Raw genomic sequence first — 18,309 nt, forward strand, 5'->3', positions numbered from 1 at the left:
AACAGTATACACTATGAATTTGAGATTCATATGTAAATGTATATTTGTGACAGTGTGTTTAGCACTTAACTAATGCTAAAACATTCTTAAAATATAATACATTTACAAACAAAAGAACAAGCAGTTTAACAAAACTGCTTTGTTGGCTTTTTTGCTGCTATTTTTACATTTTGAGCTAATAGTATAAAAATTTTAAATCAAAATTAGCATTCCACTTATAGGAGAATAGCCCTTTCTAATGCCAAGTTTGTAAAGCAGCCCCAGTAGTTATCTTCTCCCCAACATGGAGAAACATTATTTATTTATTTATTTATTTATTTATTTATTTATTTATTTATTTTGCAGTACTAGGGATGGAACCCAGGGGAATTCTGCCTCTGAGCTGCATCCTTAGCCCCATTTATTTAGTTACTTAGTTATTTATTTAGAGGGACTAGGGATGGAACCCAGGGGCATTCTACCCCTGATCTATACCCCTAGCCATATTGTTTATTCTTTATTTTGAAACATGGTCTCACTGAGTTGCAAAGGGCCTCACTAAGCAGTAGCTGATGCTGTCTGTAAACCGAGATCCTCCTGTCTCAGCCTACCAAATGCTAGGATTACAAGAGCCCGTGCGCCACCACACTGGACCCTATTTTGAAACCAGGTCTCACTAAATTGCAGAAGGCCTCACTAAGTAACAGAGGCTGCCTTTGAACCTGCCATTCAGCTTCACATGTACTGGAATTACAAGCATGTACCACCACACCCTGCAAAACTTTTAAAATTACTCTTTTTTCTTAAAATCCTTTACCTTCAATGCCAAATAAGTCTTTATTCTGAATCCTGTTTATATTCATCCTTATATTCTGCTTTGTGTATATATACTCAGGTGTTGAATCTCTTCTGACTGCCACCATTCCTCCTTAGTTCTCTTTTTTTGTATTCCATTTGACATAATCATCTATTTGCTTGCCTGCCTGCCTGCCTGCCTCCCTTCCTCCCTTCCTTCCTTCATACTTGGGATGCTTATAAATATTCTAATATTATTTCAAGTCACTGTGAGTCATTAGCTCATTTCAAATATACATTATAAATTTACTTCCTAATACAATATAATTTTTACTTTTTGTTGTCTTATATGGCTATAGTTCTCAAGTGTCTTATAACTTTTTAAAATTACCAGTTGAAAAGATGAATTTTTAATATTTATTTTTACATATATGTATGTATATATACATATACACACATTTATATGTTTACATAAATGTCATTTATGTATTAATTTATCATCTCCCATGTGCTGAGCATTTAGGGACCTTATCTTCAGGTTGTTTATACTTTGTTACAATAGGAAGAATCATTGGTACATAAGAATTTTAGTGCTGTAGGGAATTTAATATATGATGAGGATCTTTTCTCCACTTAAATAACAAAGACACAAAAGACCAAGATCATTAAGTTACTTGTGCACAGCCAGAAAATTTGTGGTAGACCTAAAATAAGAATTCTAATTAGAATTAGAATTTTTAGCCAGAACTAAAAACTTTGATTCTTTCTTAATTCTTTTCCATTTTTGGTTTATGGTGCTTTATATGACAAACTTTGTTATTTACTTCCTTAGGGAAATTCTATTGAAAACATTTGTTCTCCTTCTGTGGTAGGTTAAACAAAATTGGTTTTATTTAAACAATTATTAAGTTGCTAGGATTGTGATATCCTGTTATTGAGACTGCAGAGGGGTGAGAAATATGTTGATGAACTATGAATATCTGTGGGAAAGCAGTGCATTAAGTGTTAAGGAGGTGTTTTTTCTTTTTGGAATTTGAGGTATGTGTTAGACTCTCAGCTTTAGCTGGGTTTGGTGGTGCACTCTTGTAATCCCGTTACTTGGGAGGCTGAGACAGGAAGATCACGGGTTCACAAATTGAACTAGGGGAATAGCTTGGAGTCAGAATGCCCCTGAGTTCAATCCCCAGTACCACAAAGATTTAAAAAATTAAACTCTCACTTCTCTTATTTTTTAGTTATGTGACTTTTTCAAGCTTAAAAAGTATGTGACTTAATCTCTTTGAATCTTTGCATTCTCCTGCATTCATTCAAGAGTCCCCACCATTTACCAAGCAAAATTCCTGTTCTTATCAAGTCTTTATGCTAGGTATTGGGTAAGTATATGCTATGCAAGCAAACAAAAATATGTAGTATGTTGTGATAATAAATAGTGTGGAGGAAAATGAAGCAGGTACTCAGTATAAATGCAAATTAGTGGGGCAAGATTTTGTAATTTTTATATGGTAGCCAGGACCGTCCTTGCCAAAAAGCTGATGTTTAGGCAAAGACTTTATTGGCAAAGTGGAGGTGCAGAATAACCCATTTATGTATTGCTTCTAAGTAGTACTGATTCCTTTCATCTAATCAGCCAGCTTTTTCTTAAATAGAAAATGTCCCTTTAAGTTTTTTATGTGTTTTGCGCATCAGTTATGCTCTCTTTCTGCCATTTATATCTTTTACTGTTTATGTGTTTTTGTTCCTGAAAATAGTTTTCTTTCCTGACTATAAACAGAGACTTTGGTAGTTAAAACTGGCCAGGATTATAATCCAGTTTTAAACCTCTTTTAAAGGGATGGGTAGGTGAAGATAATGCTCTATGGATAGCAAAATTTTTTAGAATCATTTTATTATGATTCACACATCTTTAATATTTTCAGTAACTATATAAAATGTCAGGAATCTTAATTAACTTCATATTTTAAGGATGTCTAAATAATATTAGTAGCACATTTGTTTTCCCACAATGCTCTCAAAAGAATTTAAAGCTAGGTATGGTGGCACACACCTGTACTCCAGATACTTGGGCGACTGAGACCAGAGGATCACAAGTTTGAGTCCAGTCTCAGCAACTGAGACCCTGTTCAAAAATGAAGAGATGGGGGCTTGGATGTATTTCAGAGGTACAATACCCCTAGTTTCAATCTCTAGATTGCCCCCCCCAAAGAAAACAGTACAGTTAACTGCCCAAATTCCCTTAATTGCATGTCAGTTTTATATTTATTATAGATAAGAAACAAAATCTGATACGCTTATATATTCCATTTTGCCTAATTTAGGACAAAAGCCATTTACCACTCTGAGCAAATAGTGACTGTATCATTTAGGGGGGGAGGGAAGTCTCCTTAAGTGGACTTCATGCCACTTTTCCAGTCCCTAAAATTAAATACCTTTGTTTATGGCAGAGACCTCAGACTCTTAGGCAGAGGTCCTAGTAATACATGAAGGTTTTTTTCTGCATATATTCTGAGTAGTGCCAATTCCAGAAAACCTTCCAAGAGTATATCTATAAATATAGCCTATCCCATAAAATATGTATGAAGTACTTTTAATACACATATAATATATATAGTATATATACATGTATATGCATTATTTAAAAGTATGTTGTATTTATATATGTATTATGTGTTATATAACATATACACATGTGGTAATAGTTTGTAAAAGGTTTTGTATATCTACATATATACCATAATATATGTATATATACATATATATTAATATATGTATATCTACATGTGTGTATTGTGCATAATATATTTTCCATAAATGGTTCCATTTAGAGAACTGCTTTTAAATAAAAAGTTATGATTTAGGGCTAGAGGTATATAGCTCAGTGGTAGAATACTTGCTTAGCATGTATGAGTCCTTGAGTTTGATTCCTAGCACAGCAAAAAACTAAGAGTTAAGATGTTGTATATCAGTAACCATATATGTAAATAGCCATAATATAATGGAATATATTGGTATTAGAGATAATTCTTCCGGTTGGCTAGATAGCTTCTTAGATAAAGTAACATTTAAGGTAGGCCTTAAAAGATGGGATGAATTTGTGTAAGCTTCGTCTTGTAGGGTAGACATTTCATGAGTGAAAATAAGTAAAGGAACCAAAGCTTAAAAATCACAGAACAGCAAGGAAATTTAGTTGTGACTGGATAGAGCATGCATAAATAAGAATAGTCAAAACACATTTGAAAATAACATCATATTTATTGAGTACTTTTCTGTGTGCCAAGCCCTATTTTAAGTGTTATGTCTTACTGATGAGCTAGAATGGGTAAGGTTCCTTTTCTATGGCATTTATATTCTAGTAAAGGTAGAAAATAAATTTAATTGTGGATGTTTATGTTATTGGCAATGATACAGTAGTACAAAGTACTTTAAAAGGATGGGCTGAGAAAAACATCTACATTGAGACTTGTGTGATTAAAAAAAAATCAGCATGCTTACATTTGGAACAGTGCATTCCTGACAAAACAACAAATGTATTCATGTGTACTGATATTTATAGTATTACAGATAAAAAGCCAAGGATTTAAAATATTAATTTTCTGAAAATAAAACTTTCCATGTTACAGAGTAACACTGTAAAATTATAAGACTCAACATTGTTTCCCATTTACATTAAAACAATATACTCTCCGGGTGTGGTGGCACACGCTTGTAATCCCTGCGCTTGGGAGGCAGAGACAGGAGGATCGCACCGGTTCGAAGTCAGCTGAGTGTCCTGGCTTAGGAGACCCTGTTTCCAAAATAAAATTTAAAAAAATGTAAAAATAGGTCTGGGAGTGTAGCCCGAAGGTAGAAGGGCTTCCAGGAACCCCAGTACCACCAAAAAAAAAAAAAACCCCAAAAAAATATACTCTGGAAAAGTTGCTAGGTTAGCTTGCAGCTCTTTTGTGTAGGTGAGGTACTTTTCTTCAAGACTGCCGCTGCCTTGATTTGTGCTGAAACACATTCAGTGTTACTACTATTGCTTTTGTATGTGTCAACAAAGTGAAAAGGTGAAATAATATTTTAGAGTATTAGTTTGAAAGTTGTTTTGATCTTGTTCATTTTCTGGAAGGAACTTGCACCCCCACCCCCAATTCTCAACAGATTGTATTTTGGGAATGACTGCTATAGAGGATATTATTTTTGGTACTTAATTATATTATTTTGATTGTTTTTATATCAATATTTTATCATAATTATGTTTTCCTAGTTGGGTTTCTATAAAGAGAATAGTCACAATACTGTTGTATGTGTATCTAAGCAAAGATTCTCACAGTGTTGTTACTATCAATCTCTTTATTGCTAGCTGTAGAATCAAGATAGCTACAGAAGAATTACAATAATTATAAAATCTATAAAGTAGAAATTTTATTTGATTAATATTTTATTTGGAGTGTTGATTCAATTTTTTTTTTTTGTTTTTTTACCAGTCATCTTTTCTATTTTGTGTTTAGGCTTGCATTGATGACAATGTTGACATGGTGAAGTTTCTGGTAGAAAATGGAGCAAATATTAATCAACCTGATAATGAAGGCTGGATACCACTACATGCAGCTGCTTCCTGTGGATATCTCGATATTGCAGAGTAAGCCAGTTCTGTGTTTTAGTTCTATCCCAATATTAATTTTAAAATTTGAGATTTTATAGAAATCATTGTTAATGGTTAATGAGTAAACCCTTTTTTATCTTAATTTATGTAAATTATTTTTTCTAGGATAAAAATAGTTCTTGGGTATTCAAATGTTTAATTTCTTAGTGTCTTGTCTTGTTTTCCATTGTCTTTGCCTTTGGTATTTTGCATTAATATCAGTAATTGCACACTTTCTCCATCCCCATCTTTTCTTTCCTTTTTTTTTTTGTTTTTTTTTTGTTTTTTGTTTTTTGTTTTTTGTTTTTGTTTTTGTGGTACTGAGGGTGGAACTCAGTGGCTTTTCTACCTCTGGGCTATACTCCCAGACCTGTTTTATATTTTATTTAGAAACAGGGTCTCATTGAGTTGCTGAGATCCTCACTAATTAGCTGAGGCTGGCTCTGAACCTGTGTGATCCTCCTGTCTCAGCCTCCCAAGCGCTGGGATTACAAGCGTGCAGCACCACTCTTGGCCCCATCTTTCCTTATGAGCATATCTATATTATTGAAGAATGATTCAGGGTTAATATTTAGTCTAGTCCTTCACTATATGATCATGAATCGTTAGAAGTCAACAATAATTCTCATTTGTGTTATTCTGGTAAAGGGAGAATATGATACATAGTTCTCTAAAGCACCTTCTTGGCTTAGTTTTTCATGATTGTTTTCTAAACTATGTTTTTTAGAACATTTAGTGAGAAATAGTATATTCTAAACATGTTGGTATATTCCAAGAAAATCTAATTCTTCAAACATTTTACATGGAGAAATAGATAATGTGGGTTTTTTTATCAAATTATTTTTTTTACTATTTATACCATAAAGTTTATCTCTTTGTTTATATCAAAGCTTATCAACTAATAAATATTGAATGTGTCAGCTCTGCCCTGTACAGTAATAACTGCTTATCTTTACTAAATACCTCCCAAGACATCCAGTGGATGCCTGAAACTGCAATACCACTGTACTCTATATATACTTTGTTTTTCCTATTTATATATATCCATGATAAAGTCTTAATTTATAATATGCATACACCAAGAGATTAACAACAATAATAAAGTAGGATAATAAAAGTAATGTGAATATGGTCTCTCTTGAAAGAACCAAGCAAATATCTGCTTATTGCATTCCAGTAAATTTGTAAGTATAAGGAATGGTAAGCAGTTTAATTGTCTGTAGGGTAACTACTAATTTTCTGAAAGATGGAGTATTGGAATTTTGAGTTTTTAGCAACCTACCCACTTTTCTGTAGGCAGTTTCAGAGGTCAGTCATGGTCTGCTGGCCTGCAGTGACAGAATGGCTTGACAGTGGGGCTTTAGGGCATGGAAGAGAAGGAAAGGATATGCAGTTTGTAGCAGTGGGAGCAGAAGTGAGGATGGGATCACAGCTAGGATAGATGCAGTTCCCAGGGCTGTCAGGGATCTACCCCCTCAAGCCATGTCCCACCTGCAAACCTAGGTGCATTACCAACACGTGAGCTTTTGGGGGGCATTTTAAATCTAAACCATAACATAGAATGAGCATCCTTAATCTTAAAATCTTAGAGCTGAAATGCTGTAAAACCCCAAATTTTTTGAGCACTAACATGACACTCAAATCATTCTGATTGAGTTTGGCATATTTTAAATTTTGGATTAGAGAGGTTCAACTGGTAAAAATCTATACAAATATTCCAAAATCCAAAAAATTCTTAAATATTTTCTATCGCAGTCATTTCAGAAAGGTAAGGAATACAAAACCTATATTTTGAATAGATAAATTATTATAAAGCCCAGTAAACTATGTAAGTTATTATTCCATTCAACAGCAATTAATTATAGCTGTATATCCATAAGTTAACTGAATTATTATAATTATTATTTTTTGTGTGTGTGTGGTGGTAGTGGGGTTCCTGGAAGGCCTTCTACCTCTGGGCTACACTCCCAGACCTATGTTTACATTTTTATTTGGAAACAGGGTCTCCTAAGCCAGCACGCAGGGCTGGTTTCGAACCTGCGTGATCCTCCTGTCTCTGCCTCCCAAGCGCGGGGATTACAAGCGTGCGCCACCACGCCCGGTGGATTTTTTTTTTTTTTTTTTAATGAAAGAAACTTTATATCTACTTTTTGGTTACCTCCATCACAATTTTTATAGGAACTATAAGATATATTCTTCTTTATCTTTTTCTTTTCCTTTTTTTCTTTTTATTTTATTTATTTTTTTGATACTAGGGTTCCTGGAAACCCTTCTACCTCCGGGCTACACTCCCAGACCTATTTTATACTTTTTTTTTTATTTGGAAACAGGGTCTCTTAAGCCAGCAAGATTGGCTTCGAACCTGCACGATCCTCCTGTCTCCACCTCCCAAGCGTGGGGATTACAAGCGTGCGCCACCAGCCCGGCTATAAGATATATTTTTTATTCCTCATCTTTATGTACTGGATTTTAAAATAATAAGGTGGTTCACTAAACAAGGTACTTCAGGGAGTAATTTTTTTCAATTTAAATAACATTAGGAACACATACATTTGGACATACTTGATGTGTTTTAGTCCATTGCAGTTAATCACATTGATTGGAAAATTGTACAATCTTTAGTCATTGAGAGTCTCTTTCAGTTAGCTTCAGATTTCTTGGACTAGATAAAATGATTTTTAAAAGCTTCTTTATTATCTGTTTCAGGCTCATCTCTTATATTTTATACTAAGTGTCTAAATTCTACAGTTCTTTGTAATAGGTGCCAAGAGTGATCACTGCTGCTGGATTGGTCATTGATTTTAGTTCAAAAACAGCACCAAAGCATTTTTCTTTAACCTTTCTATCTTGTATCACTACTTCTTTCTTCCTCTCTCCATTGCCAGAAACTGTAGAATTAAAGTAATACGTAATTACTAATTTGCTTCACCATTCATTATACATAAACTAGTCTGAATATAATACTGTTACCACCACCAAAAATGTGGTTACTGAAAGCAATTTGAGTTCCCACTGGAGAAGTTGTTTTGTCTTTAGGTTGTTACACATGGACTATAATGTCTCATTATTAAGTGTTGGATTCACTGGAATAGTTATTTTCTGTTGGTTAAGCTGCCATGGAGACATGACATTAGGTTCATTGCTTTAATTTTAATTCTTTAGCTTTTACTTTAGTTTTTAAAACTTATATAAGATGCCAGGTTCCAAAAAATAACTGTTTTACCACCCTGTTTTCTCTCTAGCCCTATAGGCATCTGTTTTACTCTATCTTACCTTTCTTTTTTAATATAAATATTATTATTTAAAGTAAATAGTCCTACCCTTTGTATAGAAGCGATGATCACATGTATTTCTCCCTTTGCTGTTTTGCTTAGTCTGCTGTGGAGATCACTATATACTGGAACTTAGAGATACTCTTTATTGTTCTTTATACTCCATGTTCCTCTTAATTAACCAATGAATGTTGTTTAATTGAATCGCAGTTTTAGTCTTGAGGTTCTTTCTTTCTGTATTACAGGAATTTTTATGTCTTTTTAAAAAATATTTTGGGTTATATTTTGGTTTTGCGGGGGAGGGTACTGGGTATTGAACCCCAGGAGCATTCTACCTATGAGCCACACCACCAGCCTGTTTTATTTTTTATTTTGAAATGTCTTGTTAAATTGCTGCTTTATTATTGCCAGTATAAGAGGAAAATTATTTTGTATTAGACTTGCATTATGTGGTTTCACAAGATATGAAATAAAATATTGATTAGTTAGTACATTTAATTTTTTGTGTGTTTGGCATAATTTTGACACTGCTATTGAATGAAAATTTAATATCTCAAAATGTTTGTAGGATTTCATTCAGTGACATTTTCATGGTGTTATTTGCAGCATGGAAAAAGCTTCATTAGCTCTGTCACTTGATCATTTTAGACTCGGCTAATTAAGGATATGATGATAACTTTAATATTTTGGTGGCTTATTTATGGCTTGATCCTCTTTATAACCTTTTTTATAACCTTTTTTTCATAAACATCCAGTAGAGTTCTCAAAATTTTTAATGGTTCAGCCTTCAAAATATGCCCATTTTAGTTGGCTAAATATTTCTCTCTGTCCCTGCTTCTTCTCGTCACTGGAATTAAGTGCAAATGATTACACTTAACTGTCATCTTTCCTCTTATCTGTTTTCTTCACAGCAACTGAAATGATCCTTTCAAAACATTTCAAACTGGATAACAACACATTTTTATTTAAAGCCCCCCAATAGATGTATTCTGTATTCAGGGTAGAACCCAGAGTTCTGATGGCTTTAATGGTATGATTTTTCTCTCCCGTCATCTCTGACTTTCTCATTTCATCTCATACTCTCCTTTGGTCTTTCTATTGTAGCCACAAAGTTCTCCTTGCTGAGGCTTTAAACAACTAGGCATCTTGCTTCATGGTCTTTGTACCTACAGATTTGTCTGAAATTCAGTGCAGCTATTTTTGATGCTTGTCAAAATAGAAATTTGAAAATAGAAATTTTAAGAACTTCAGAAATCCTTTCCAATTTTAAGAAAATAAACTTCTTGTCAAAATAGAAATTTGAAAATAGAAATTTTAAGAATTTCAGAAATCCTTTCCAATATTAAGAAAATAAACTTCACCATTACACCCACATGAAGCATGGTAATATGGTGGTTAAGAGCTTAGCCTCAGGAATCACACAACTCTGTTTAAATCTTAATTCTGTTGAGGAATTGCTATTAACTTTGGGTAAATTACCAGCCTCTCTGAGCCTCTTTTCACTCATCCATAAAAAGGAAAATATTAATACTTGTTCATTTTTATTCCATAGATTATTTTCACATAGTATTGTTCTTTGTGTTGTTTAAAGTAGTATTGATGCAATATTGCTTAGCATTTTATATTTTGGCTTTGGTATTTCTTTTAAGTATTGAAATACATAAATTCTGTAAATTTTGATTTGGGTGCTTTCATAATCTTTTTTTTTTTTTTTTTTTGGTGGTACTAGAAATTTAAACCCATTTTATTCATTACTTTGAAACAAGTTCCTACAAAGTTGCTAAGGTTGGCCTCAAACCTGCAATCCCCCTGTCTCAGCCTACTGTGTACTAGGATTACAGGTGTACACTCCCAACCCTGGCTGCTTTCTTGGTCTTAATAGTATCAACAAGTGTTCAAGACAAACTTCAGAAAGACATTTTAAATAGCAGTTAAGATTAACAACTCTGATTCTAGTAATGTGCATAACTCAGCAGAAGTGAAAACAATATTGTTAGCTATGACTGATGTCACATGTGGATGATAGTGACAGGTATGTCATGTCTGCTCCTGACCAGCATTGATTGTAAGACATCATTGACTTTAGGATCCATTGGTTATAGCATATTTCAGCAATATTAAGATATGGGGATATGTGCATTTTAGATTTAATTAAGAGATGAATAGGATTTTGCCTCTGGAAATTGGAAGCTGAAATAATAAAGTAAGAATAGTAGATGTAAGTGATTTTTAAACAAATGTGCATTTTTCAAAAGTTAATACATGAAAAAAGTTTAGTGGCACTGCTATGGGGAACAATTGAGAGAAATAGAAAATAGTAAAGACAGAATCATGAGCCTTGCTTTATGAATAGAAGAATTTAAATACTTCCTAACAGTATTAATTTTTTGTTTGTTTGTTTACAAATAACAAATCGAGCCGGGTGTGGTGGCTCACACTTGTAATCCCTGCGTTTGGGAGGCGGAGACAGGAGGATCACACAGGTAACCAGCGTGCTGGGTTAAGAGACCCTGTTTCCAAATAAAAGTGTAAAAAATAGGTCTGGGAGCATACCCCAGAGGTAGAAGGGTTTCCAGGAACCCCAGTACCACCCCCCCCCAAAAAAAACCCCAACAAATCTAAATACCCAGTCTCTTTGCCATGTATTAGATTGGTGTAGTTAGCTTTTTGTTTCCATGACCTAAATACTTGATAAGAGGAACTTAGAGAAGAGAGGTTTATTTGGCTCATGTTTTCAGAGTTTTAGTCCATGGGTGGCCAGCTTCAAGACAGAAGGCATGGCAGAGGACAGCTACTCGTTTAATGACAACCAGGAAATAGAGGGAGAGACAGAAACGTGCAGGAGCAGATAGTCACATCCTTAGTAACTGTCTTCTGTGGCTGTGCTCCACCTGCCTATAGATAACACCCAGTAATTCATTCTGATTATTAATCCATCAGTGGATTTAGCCTAGCCAAATTAACTAGCCAGTGGATTAAGCTTAGAATGCTGATTCACTTATTCTACCTCTAAACATTTTTGCCTTGCCATCATGTCAGCTTTTCTGGGGGACATTCCATATCCAAACCATAATATTGGTTTTGAGTATTGCAAAATTATAGCATAAGCATAGTATCATGATTTTTTAACTATTCAGAAACTTAGCAAGATATTAGTAGATTTAACTAATAACATTATTTATATTAAGAATATTTTTTGCATTTTAATAAATAGAAAGGTTTTTTTTTTTTTTTTAAGTTAAAATGGGAGGCCGGGTGTGGTGGCACACACTTGTAGTCCTAGCATTCGGGAGGCGGAGACCAGAGGATCATGGTTCATGGACAGCCTCAGCTACTTAGCGGTCCTTCACAACTCAGTGAGACACTGTCTCAAAAAATATAAAGACTAAAAAATAGGGCTGAGGATGTAGCTTGGAAGTCCAGTGCCCCTGGCCAAAAAAAAAAATTTTTTTAATGGATATGTTATAAATGTCACAATTTCTTTACAATTAAAAGGGAAGAACAGATAGTTTCTGCTTCTAGGAAGATAGAATAGATACAGTTTTCCCCTATTCTGTTAAGTGCAACTAAAAACCCTAAACCACATATATAAACACAAGAACAATGGAGAAAAGTCAGCAAATAGAAATCTCAAGACCTACAACAACACAGTGATTTAGTCTCCTGGCTTTTCTTTTAACCTGCTGTATCCCACAGTTAGAGCTAAAGAAGCTAATAAATAACCCAGAAATGCCAGTAGGTACAGACTGAAGAAGGAGAAGGAGAAGCTTCAACAAAAGGCCAATCTCTTCAGCCAAATGCTAGAAGGACAATCTAGTAAGAAAATTTTTTGAAAATGATTATTTTATCCCATGCAGTATAGAAAAAACACCCTGCTCATACTCTCACCCCACTAGCAAATGTTAGGTAGGGACCAGGCTGTAATGAGATATACTAACACCCCTACTAGAATGGTATCAAATTAGGTCAGGTACAGAGTTAGGGCTTTTATCCCCATAAAATGGCTAGTTAGCCTTCCCTCCACCTCCAGTGTCAGTGGGAGGAAGACCATTTGGGAACCCGAGGCTTCATCCCTACCTAGGAGTAAAGCAAAGCTTCTGTCTCTTCCTCCTGGGTGATATCAAAGGAGGCCTGGTAGAGAGGGAATACACCAATAAATAAATTAAATGTTTATTCATTTGTGCTGTGATTTAAAGAGGCCTTCCTTCATAACCTCGCCCTTCTCCCCCAATATGTCAGGGAGGTCACATGGAGTGCAGTAATGAGGTGCTTGCATACCTCTCATCCAGGAAGGAATCAACAGAGGATTGATGGAGAGGCAAAACTTCCCTTTGGCTCAGATGTATAAAAGAACCCCTACCTTGCACTATTGATAGAGAATCTTACCTTTATTTGCTGGGTCAGGGTCAAAGCCAGCTAACACAGATGATTTAAGTAAGATTAGAATTTCATAGCATAGCAGCCAAAAAGTTTAATTTTAAATGATAATTGTCAAACTGTGATTGAAGATCTCAAAAGAGTAAAACCAATGCCAGATGATAGAGATATTAATATCAAGACTATAAAACAGTTATCCTCAAAAATGCTTCAATAGATGAGCATACTTGAAACAAATGAAAAAAATAGAAAATAAGCAAAAAAGTCTGCAAAGAAATGAAACCAAATGGAGATTTTAAAGCTGAAAAATTCAATTCCCCCTACCCTAGGAAAAATCCTTCATGCATGGGCTTAACAGCACAGTGAAAGATGATAGAAGAATGAATCAGTAAACTGATACAGCAGTAGAAATAGCTAGATCTTAACAGCAGAGAGAAAATGACTAAAATAAAGTGAACAGAGCTCAGGCACCTGTGGGACTATAATAGAAGAACTTTTATACCCTCAGAGTCTTCTCAGAACTGGAGAAAGAGGTCAGGACCAGAGAAGTATTCAAAGAAGTGATGGCTAAAGTCCTTCCCCAAATTTGGCAGCCACCGAGCTCCATACCAAAAGAGGTAGAGAGCCAGAACCAGAGATCTACACCAAGGCATGTCATATGTAAACTTCTGAAAACTAGAGGCAAAAAATCTTGAAAGCAGTTAGAGAACCCGGTACCATAGAAAGAGAAACAATTGAATGACAGCAGATTCTCTTTTATCAGAAATCATGGAGGAGCCTCCTTGTGCTTAACACAGACTGTGTTCTTAGAGACAGAGGAAGCAGAGTAAAATAGAAAGCCTACCCCACATATACCTCAGCCCAGTCTCTAAGCCTGATCTTTATTGAAAATGGTGAAGTATGGTGGAGGGGGAAGAAAGCATGAAGGCTAAAAGAAGTAGCATATTTATCAAGTGCTGGAAGGAAAGAACTGTTATTTTAAGGAAATTTTTCAAAAGTTTCAGGTCATAATTTTGTTTGGATTCTTTACTGTCAGTCATTTGTTATCAGATTAGTGGAACAATTTGTTTCTCAGATGTATTCAGTGGAAGAACTCTTCCCTTTATACTTATATTAAAACATACTAAACCAAAGTCAAAATACTGTGTTGCTTAATAGGAAATTTTTCTGCATAAAGTAAAGGAGAATTGATTCCGCCACTTGTGCAGTAAAGGGGAATTAATCAAGCATATTGTGCTGAACTATTCAAGACTCAATGTTCTGGGTATGCACACCAAGAAGTGACCCAGAAGCAGAAGTTGGAAACATTGTGATTTATCTGAGCATGTTTGAAACCATGGAGAGGCTAAATATTATATGTAGTCTGTTAGCTAGATAATAGAGCCAAGCTGCGCTGTGCAACAAAGTTTGGGCAGAACCATCACCAACAATTTCCAGATGGTTTGTAGCAGGTTGGTGGATCTATGATACCAGAAACTACATTTTCTTCTATAGAGGATGGTCACGATGAAATTTTCATTTGCAAGGAATGACATGGACCTCCAGGCTATATTGGATTCAGTTAAAAGTAATATTTGCAAGCTGGGCATGGTGGCGCACACTTGTAATCCCAGGACTTGGTAGGCTGAGACAGGAGGATCACAGGTTCGAAGCCAGCCTCCACAACTTAGTGAGACCCTGTTTCCAAATAAGAAAATCAGTTTGGGGGTTTAGATCAGAGGTAAAATGCCTCTGGGTTCAATCTCCAGTGCTATAAAAAAAAAGTAATGATTGCATATTTACAGACAGAAATTATAGTTATCAACCATAGTATGGATCAGATTCCAGTAATATCAGTAGCCATTTTTTCTGAGACTTTGGAGACCATATATTTTCATTGAAGTGTGGAATTTGTGGCAAAAGATTCCTTCAAAAACAGATTCATGACAATTGGCAGTTGTGGTAAACATATTTTCACATAGCCATCTTTACATAAGCATCTTACTATCATAAGGGTTGAAGACATGAATAACATTAAGGAGTCACAGATAACAAAATAATGTTTCAAGAAGTCAATGGCTGATAGTTTGAGGTATGGACCAAGTAGACTGTATTATATCTCGAAATAAAAGTCTGGCCATTGGGCAAGATGAATGGAAAATTTCCTCCAAAAAAAAATAATAATAATGTTATCTACAGGGTATGGCCACAATAGAGGAGTTTTAATTCAGGAAAAAATTGGTTAATTGGTTCTAATTTTCATTGTGGTATTGATCATCCAAAATGAATGAGAAAGTGCATTGACACTAAAGATACATAAGGTTATTCATACTTATTCTGTGGTTTTTGTTGCCCAGAGGCTTGCAAAGAAAATAGCCTATATAACCTATCTTTGAAAAGTTCATAGTGCATAGGTTTCATAATTGCTCCCTCCTAGAATGGCTTTGAGTAATTTATGTGTATTTTCAAGAAATAACTATTATAGTGCTGTATTGCTGCCCTTTTTTTATTTTATATAATGTTAAAAAATACTTAATATAGTTTTCCTACAGTAAGAAAATAAATTTCAGGTCTTGTTAATTTAATTACTTTTTCTTTGTCTCTTTCTTTACTCGCTGTGCTCTCCTTAGCTTCTCCTCCACCCTTTCTTTGGGGGCTGAGGAAGAAACTCAGGGCCTCACATTTGATAGGCAGGCACTCTACCCCCAAGGCACATCCCTAGACCTAAGCAGTATTTGTATTAAAGCATTAAAAAATGTAAATGAACATATTACCTTTTGTTTTTTTATTTTTTTTGGGGGGGGGCACTGAGGATTGAACCCAGAGGCATTCTACTTTCAAGCTATACCCCCAGCCCAGTTTTATTTATTATTTGGAAACAGGGTATTGCTAAGTTGCCTAGGCTGGCTTCGAACCTACAACTCTCCTATCTCAGCCACCCAAGTACTGGAATTACAAGCGTGTGCCACTATGCCCAGATTATACTTCCTTTTTAAAATAATTCTTTCTATGGTTTAGTTTTTTACAGAATGCAAAAGATAATAGACTATCAAACGTATTTGTCTTCTAAATTTAGTTAACATAAAATAGACTCCTCCCTGCTTAACTAGTATACCAGATCCAAGTTTCAGCCAATAACTTTGTTAACAACTTTTTATCTCCTATTACATTTTACAGTTAGCACATGCACATAGTTTTGTAGAAAATCCATTTGGCATGTATATGTATGTTCGTATGTATTTTTGGAAATGGAGATTGAACCCAGGGTATTTAATGTCCAAGCTGCACTCCATCCTTTTTATATTCTACTTTGAAACAGAGTCTCACTAGGTTGCAGAGGGCCTCACTAAGTTGCTGAGGCTGGCTGGGAACCTGTGATCTTCTTGTCTCAGATCTTTTCACAGCCTCCCAAGTACTGGGATTACAGGCATATGCCACCACACCCAGTTTATATCTTGATTTTGAGGCTTATTTTTTATACATAATTATTTACCAAATCCTAGTTGCTGTAGTATCACAAATCTCAAACTTGTCAGTATAGTATTTTTATTTTTACAATTTAAGAATTGCATCCTATATTAGTTGGCATCTCCTAGGTTGGCCAAAATAGTATTTGAAAAAGCCATTGTTAAGAAAATATAAACTGTGTGTGTGTGTGTGTGTGTGTGTGTGTGTGTGTGTGTGTGTGTGTTTTCTATGCTGGGGATTGAGCCCAGTGGCATTCTACTTTCTAGCTATATCTCAACCATTTTATTATTTTTTATTTTTGAAATAACATCTCCCTAGGATGCTCAGAGTCTCATTACATTGCTGAGGCTGTTCTTGAACCTATGATCCTCCTATTTCAGCCTCACAGTTCCTGGGATTACAGGTGTGCACCTCCATACTGGTAGCCTAATTTTCTTTATCCTAAAGTATTCAGTTGAGTTGTCTATATGAGAACAGCCCAGTCTTCTGACTTTTTAGTTTGAGTTCCTTATGCAAAGGATGTTGGTGGTACTGTTTTTGTTTTTACTTTTTCTTTCTTGTCAAAAATCTTAACTATCACATATGTTTCCTAATTAGTAGTCACATGAACTACTTGTACTATTCTAGCTTTTTATTGTCCTGATTGTAGCCATCTGTTTACCATATCTTAAGGGTTCATCAAAGTGAGCTTCTAAGATTCCAGATAATCTGTATTTTTTAAAGACCATTGATTTTCACATTATTTTAAATGTTACTTTCTAAATGTGATGGTGTTGCATGATAAAACATATTTGGATTTTAATTTTAATAACATTTAAACACAGGCTAAATTAGGCTTCAAATGTTTCAGTTAATGTCATACAGGGATCAAGATTTAGAGGTGAAGCTGAGCGTAGTGGCACATGCTTGTAATCCCAGCATTTGGGAGGCTGAGACAGGAGGATCATGCTTCATGGACAGCCTCAGCTACTTAGTGAGGCCCTTTTCAACTCAGTGAAACCCTGTTTCGAAAATAAAGAATAAAAAAATAGGTCTGGGATTGTAGCTCGAATGTAGAATGCTCCTGGGTTTCATCCCCAGTGTGGAAAAAAAAAAAAAATTCAGAGTGAAAGCTGAACCCCAAATCTGCAAAATATAAAGGCTTCTGGATTTCTTTACCCAGACAGCCTTTGAATGGCTTTTGGAGATTACTCATAGTAGATAAAAAACTAATGCCATGGATCTCATTATCTAATATGTTCTTTATTAATACTTTCATTTTTATTTGCAATATATATGTACTACATATAATATGCATATGTGGTACGTATACATTTTATATAAATATAAACTTTTTGTGATATTTGGGATTCAACCCAGAGGCATTCTACCTCTGAGCTATATCCTCAGCCTTAGGTTTTTAATCTATATTTTGAAACAAGGTCTAAGTAATTTGCAGAGGGCCTCACTAAGTGGCTGAGGCTGGCCATGAACCTGCAATCCTCCTGTCTAAATCTCCCAAGTACTGGGATTATAAGTGTGTGCCATGACACCTGGTTTACAAACTTGATACATATTATATATAAATTTTTGGACTGCTCCAGGATATGTTTTTTGCCAGTAACTTTGGAACTTTAGTTGAATTTCTCTTAATAGCTTTCCTGTTTAATATAAATATTGGATTGTCTTTTTGGCCTTGACCTGGTATTTCCTTTCATTTAGCTTCCTCTGCTGAAGCACTATAGCTACTCCGAAGTATCCTTTTTCCTTGGCTTTGTGGCTTTTGATTTCTTCCCTCCCTTTCTTCTTTCCTTCCTTTCTCTTTTCCTTCCTTTCTTC

General features: G+C 34.9%; 1 protein-coding gene across 4 annotated transcripts in view; it reads left to right on the top strand.

Moving 5' to 3' along the window:
- The window catches only part of PPP1R12A (protein phosphatase 1 regulatory subunit 12A), a gene marked incomplete at both ends in the record, with an annotated part of 143,374 nt that overhangs the window by 51,852 nt on the left and 73,213 nt on the right, over window positions 1–18,309 (top strand). For all 4 annotated transcript variants that reach the window (XM_080706416.1, XM_080706418.1, XM_080706419.1 and 1 more), the window contains one exon: window positions 5,262–5,392. In XM_080706416.1, coding sequence (XP_080562542.1) covers window positions 5,262–5,392 — 131 coding nt within the window. The remainder of the gene's footprint in view (window positions 1–5,261; window positions 5,393–18,309) is intronic.

The sequence above is a fragment of the Muscardinus avellanarius genome (assembly GCF_963383645.1).
Source record: "Muscardinus avellanarius genome assembly, chromosome: 11".
NCBI lineage: Eukaryota > Metazoa > Chordata > Mammalia > Rodentia > Gliridae > Muscardinus > Muscardinus avellanarius.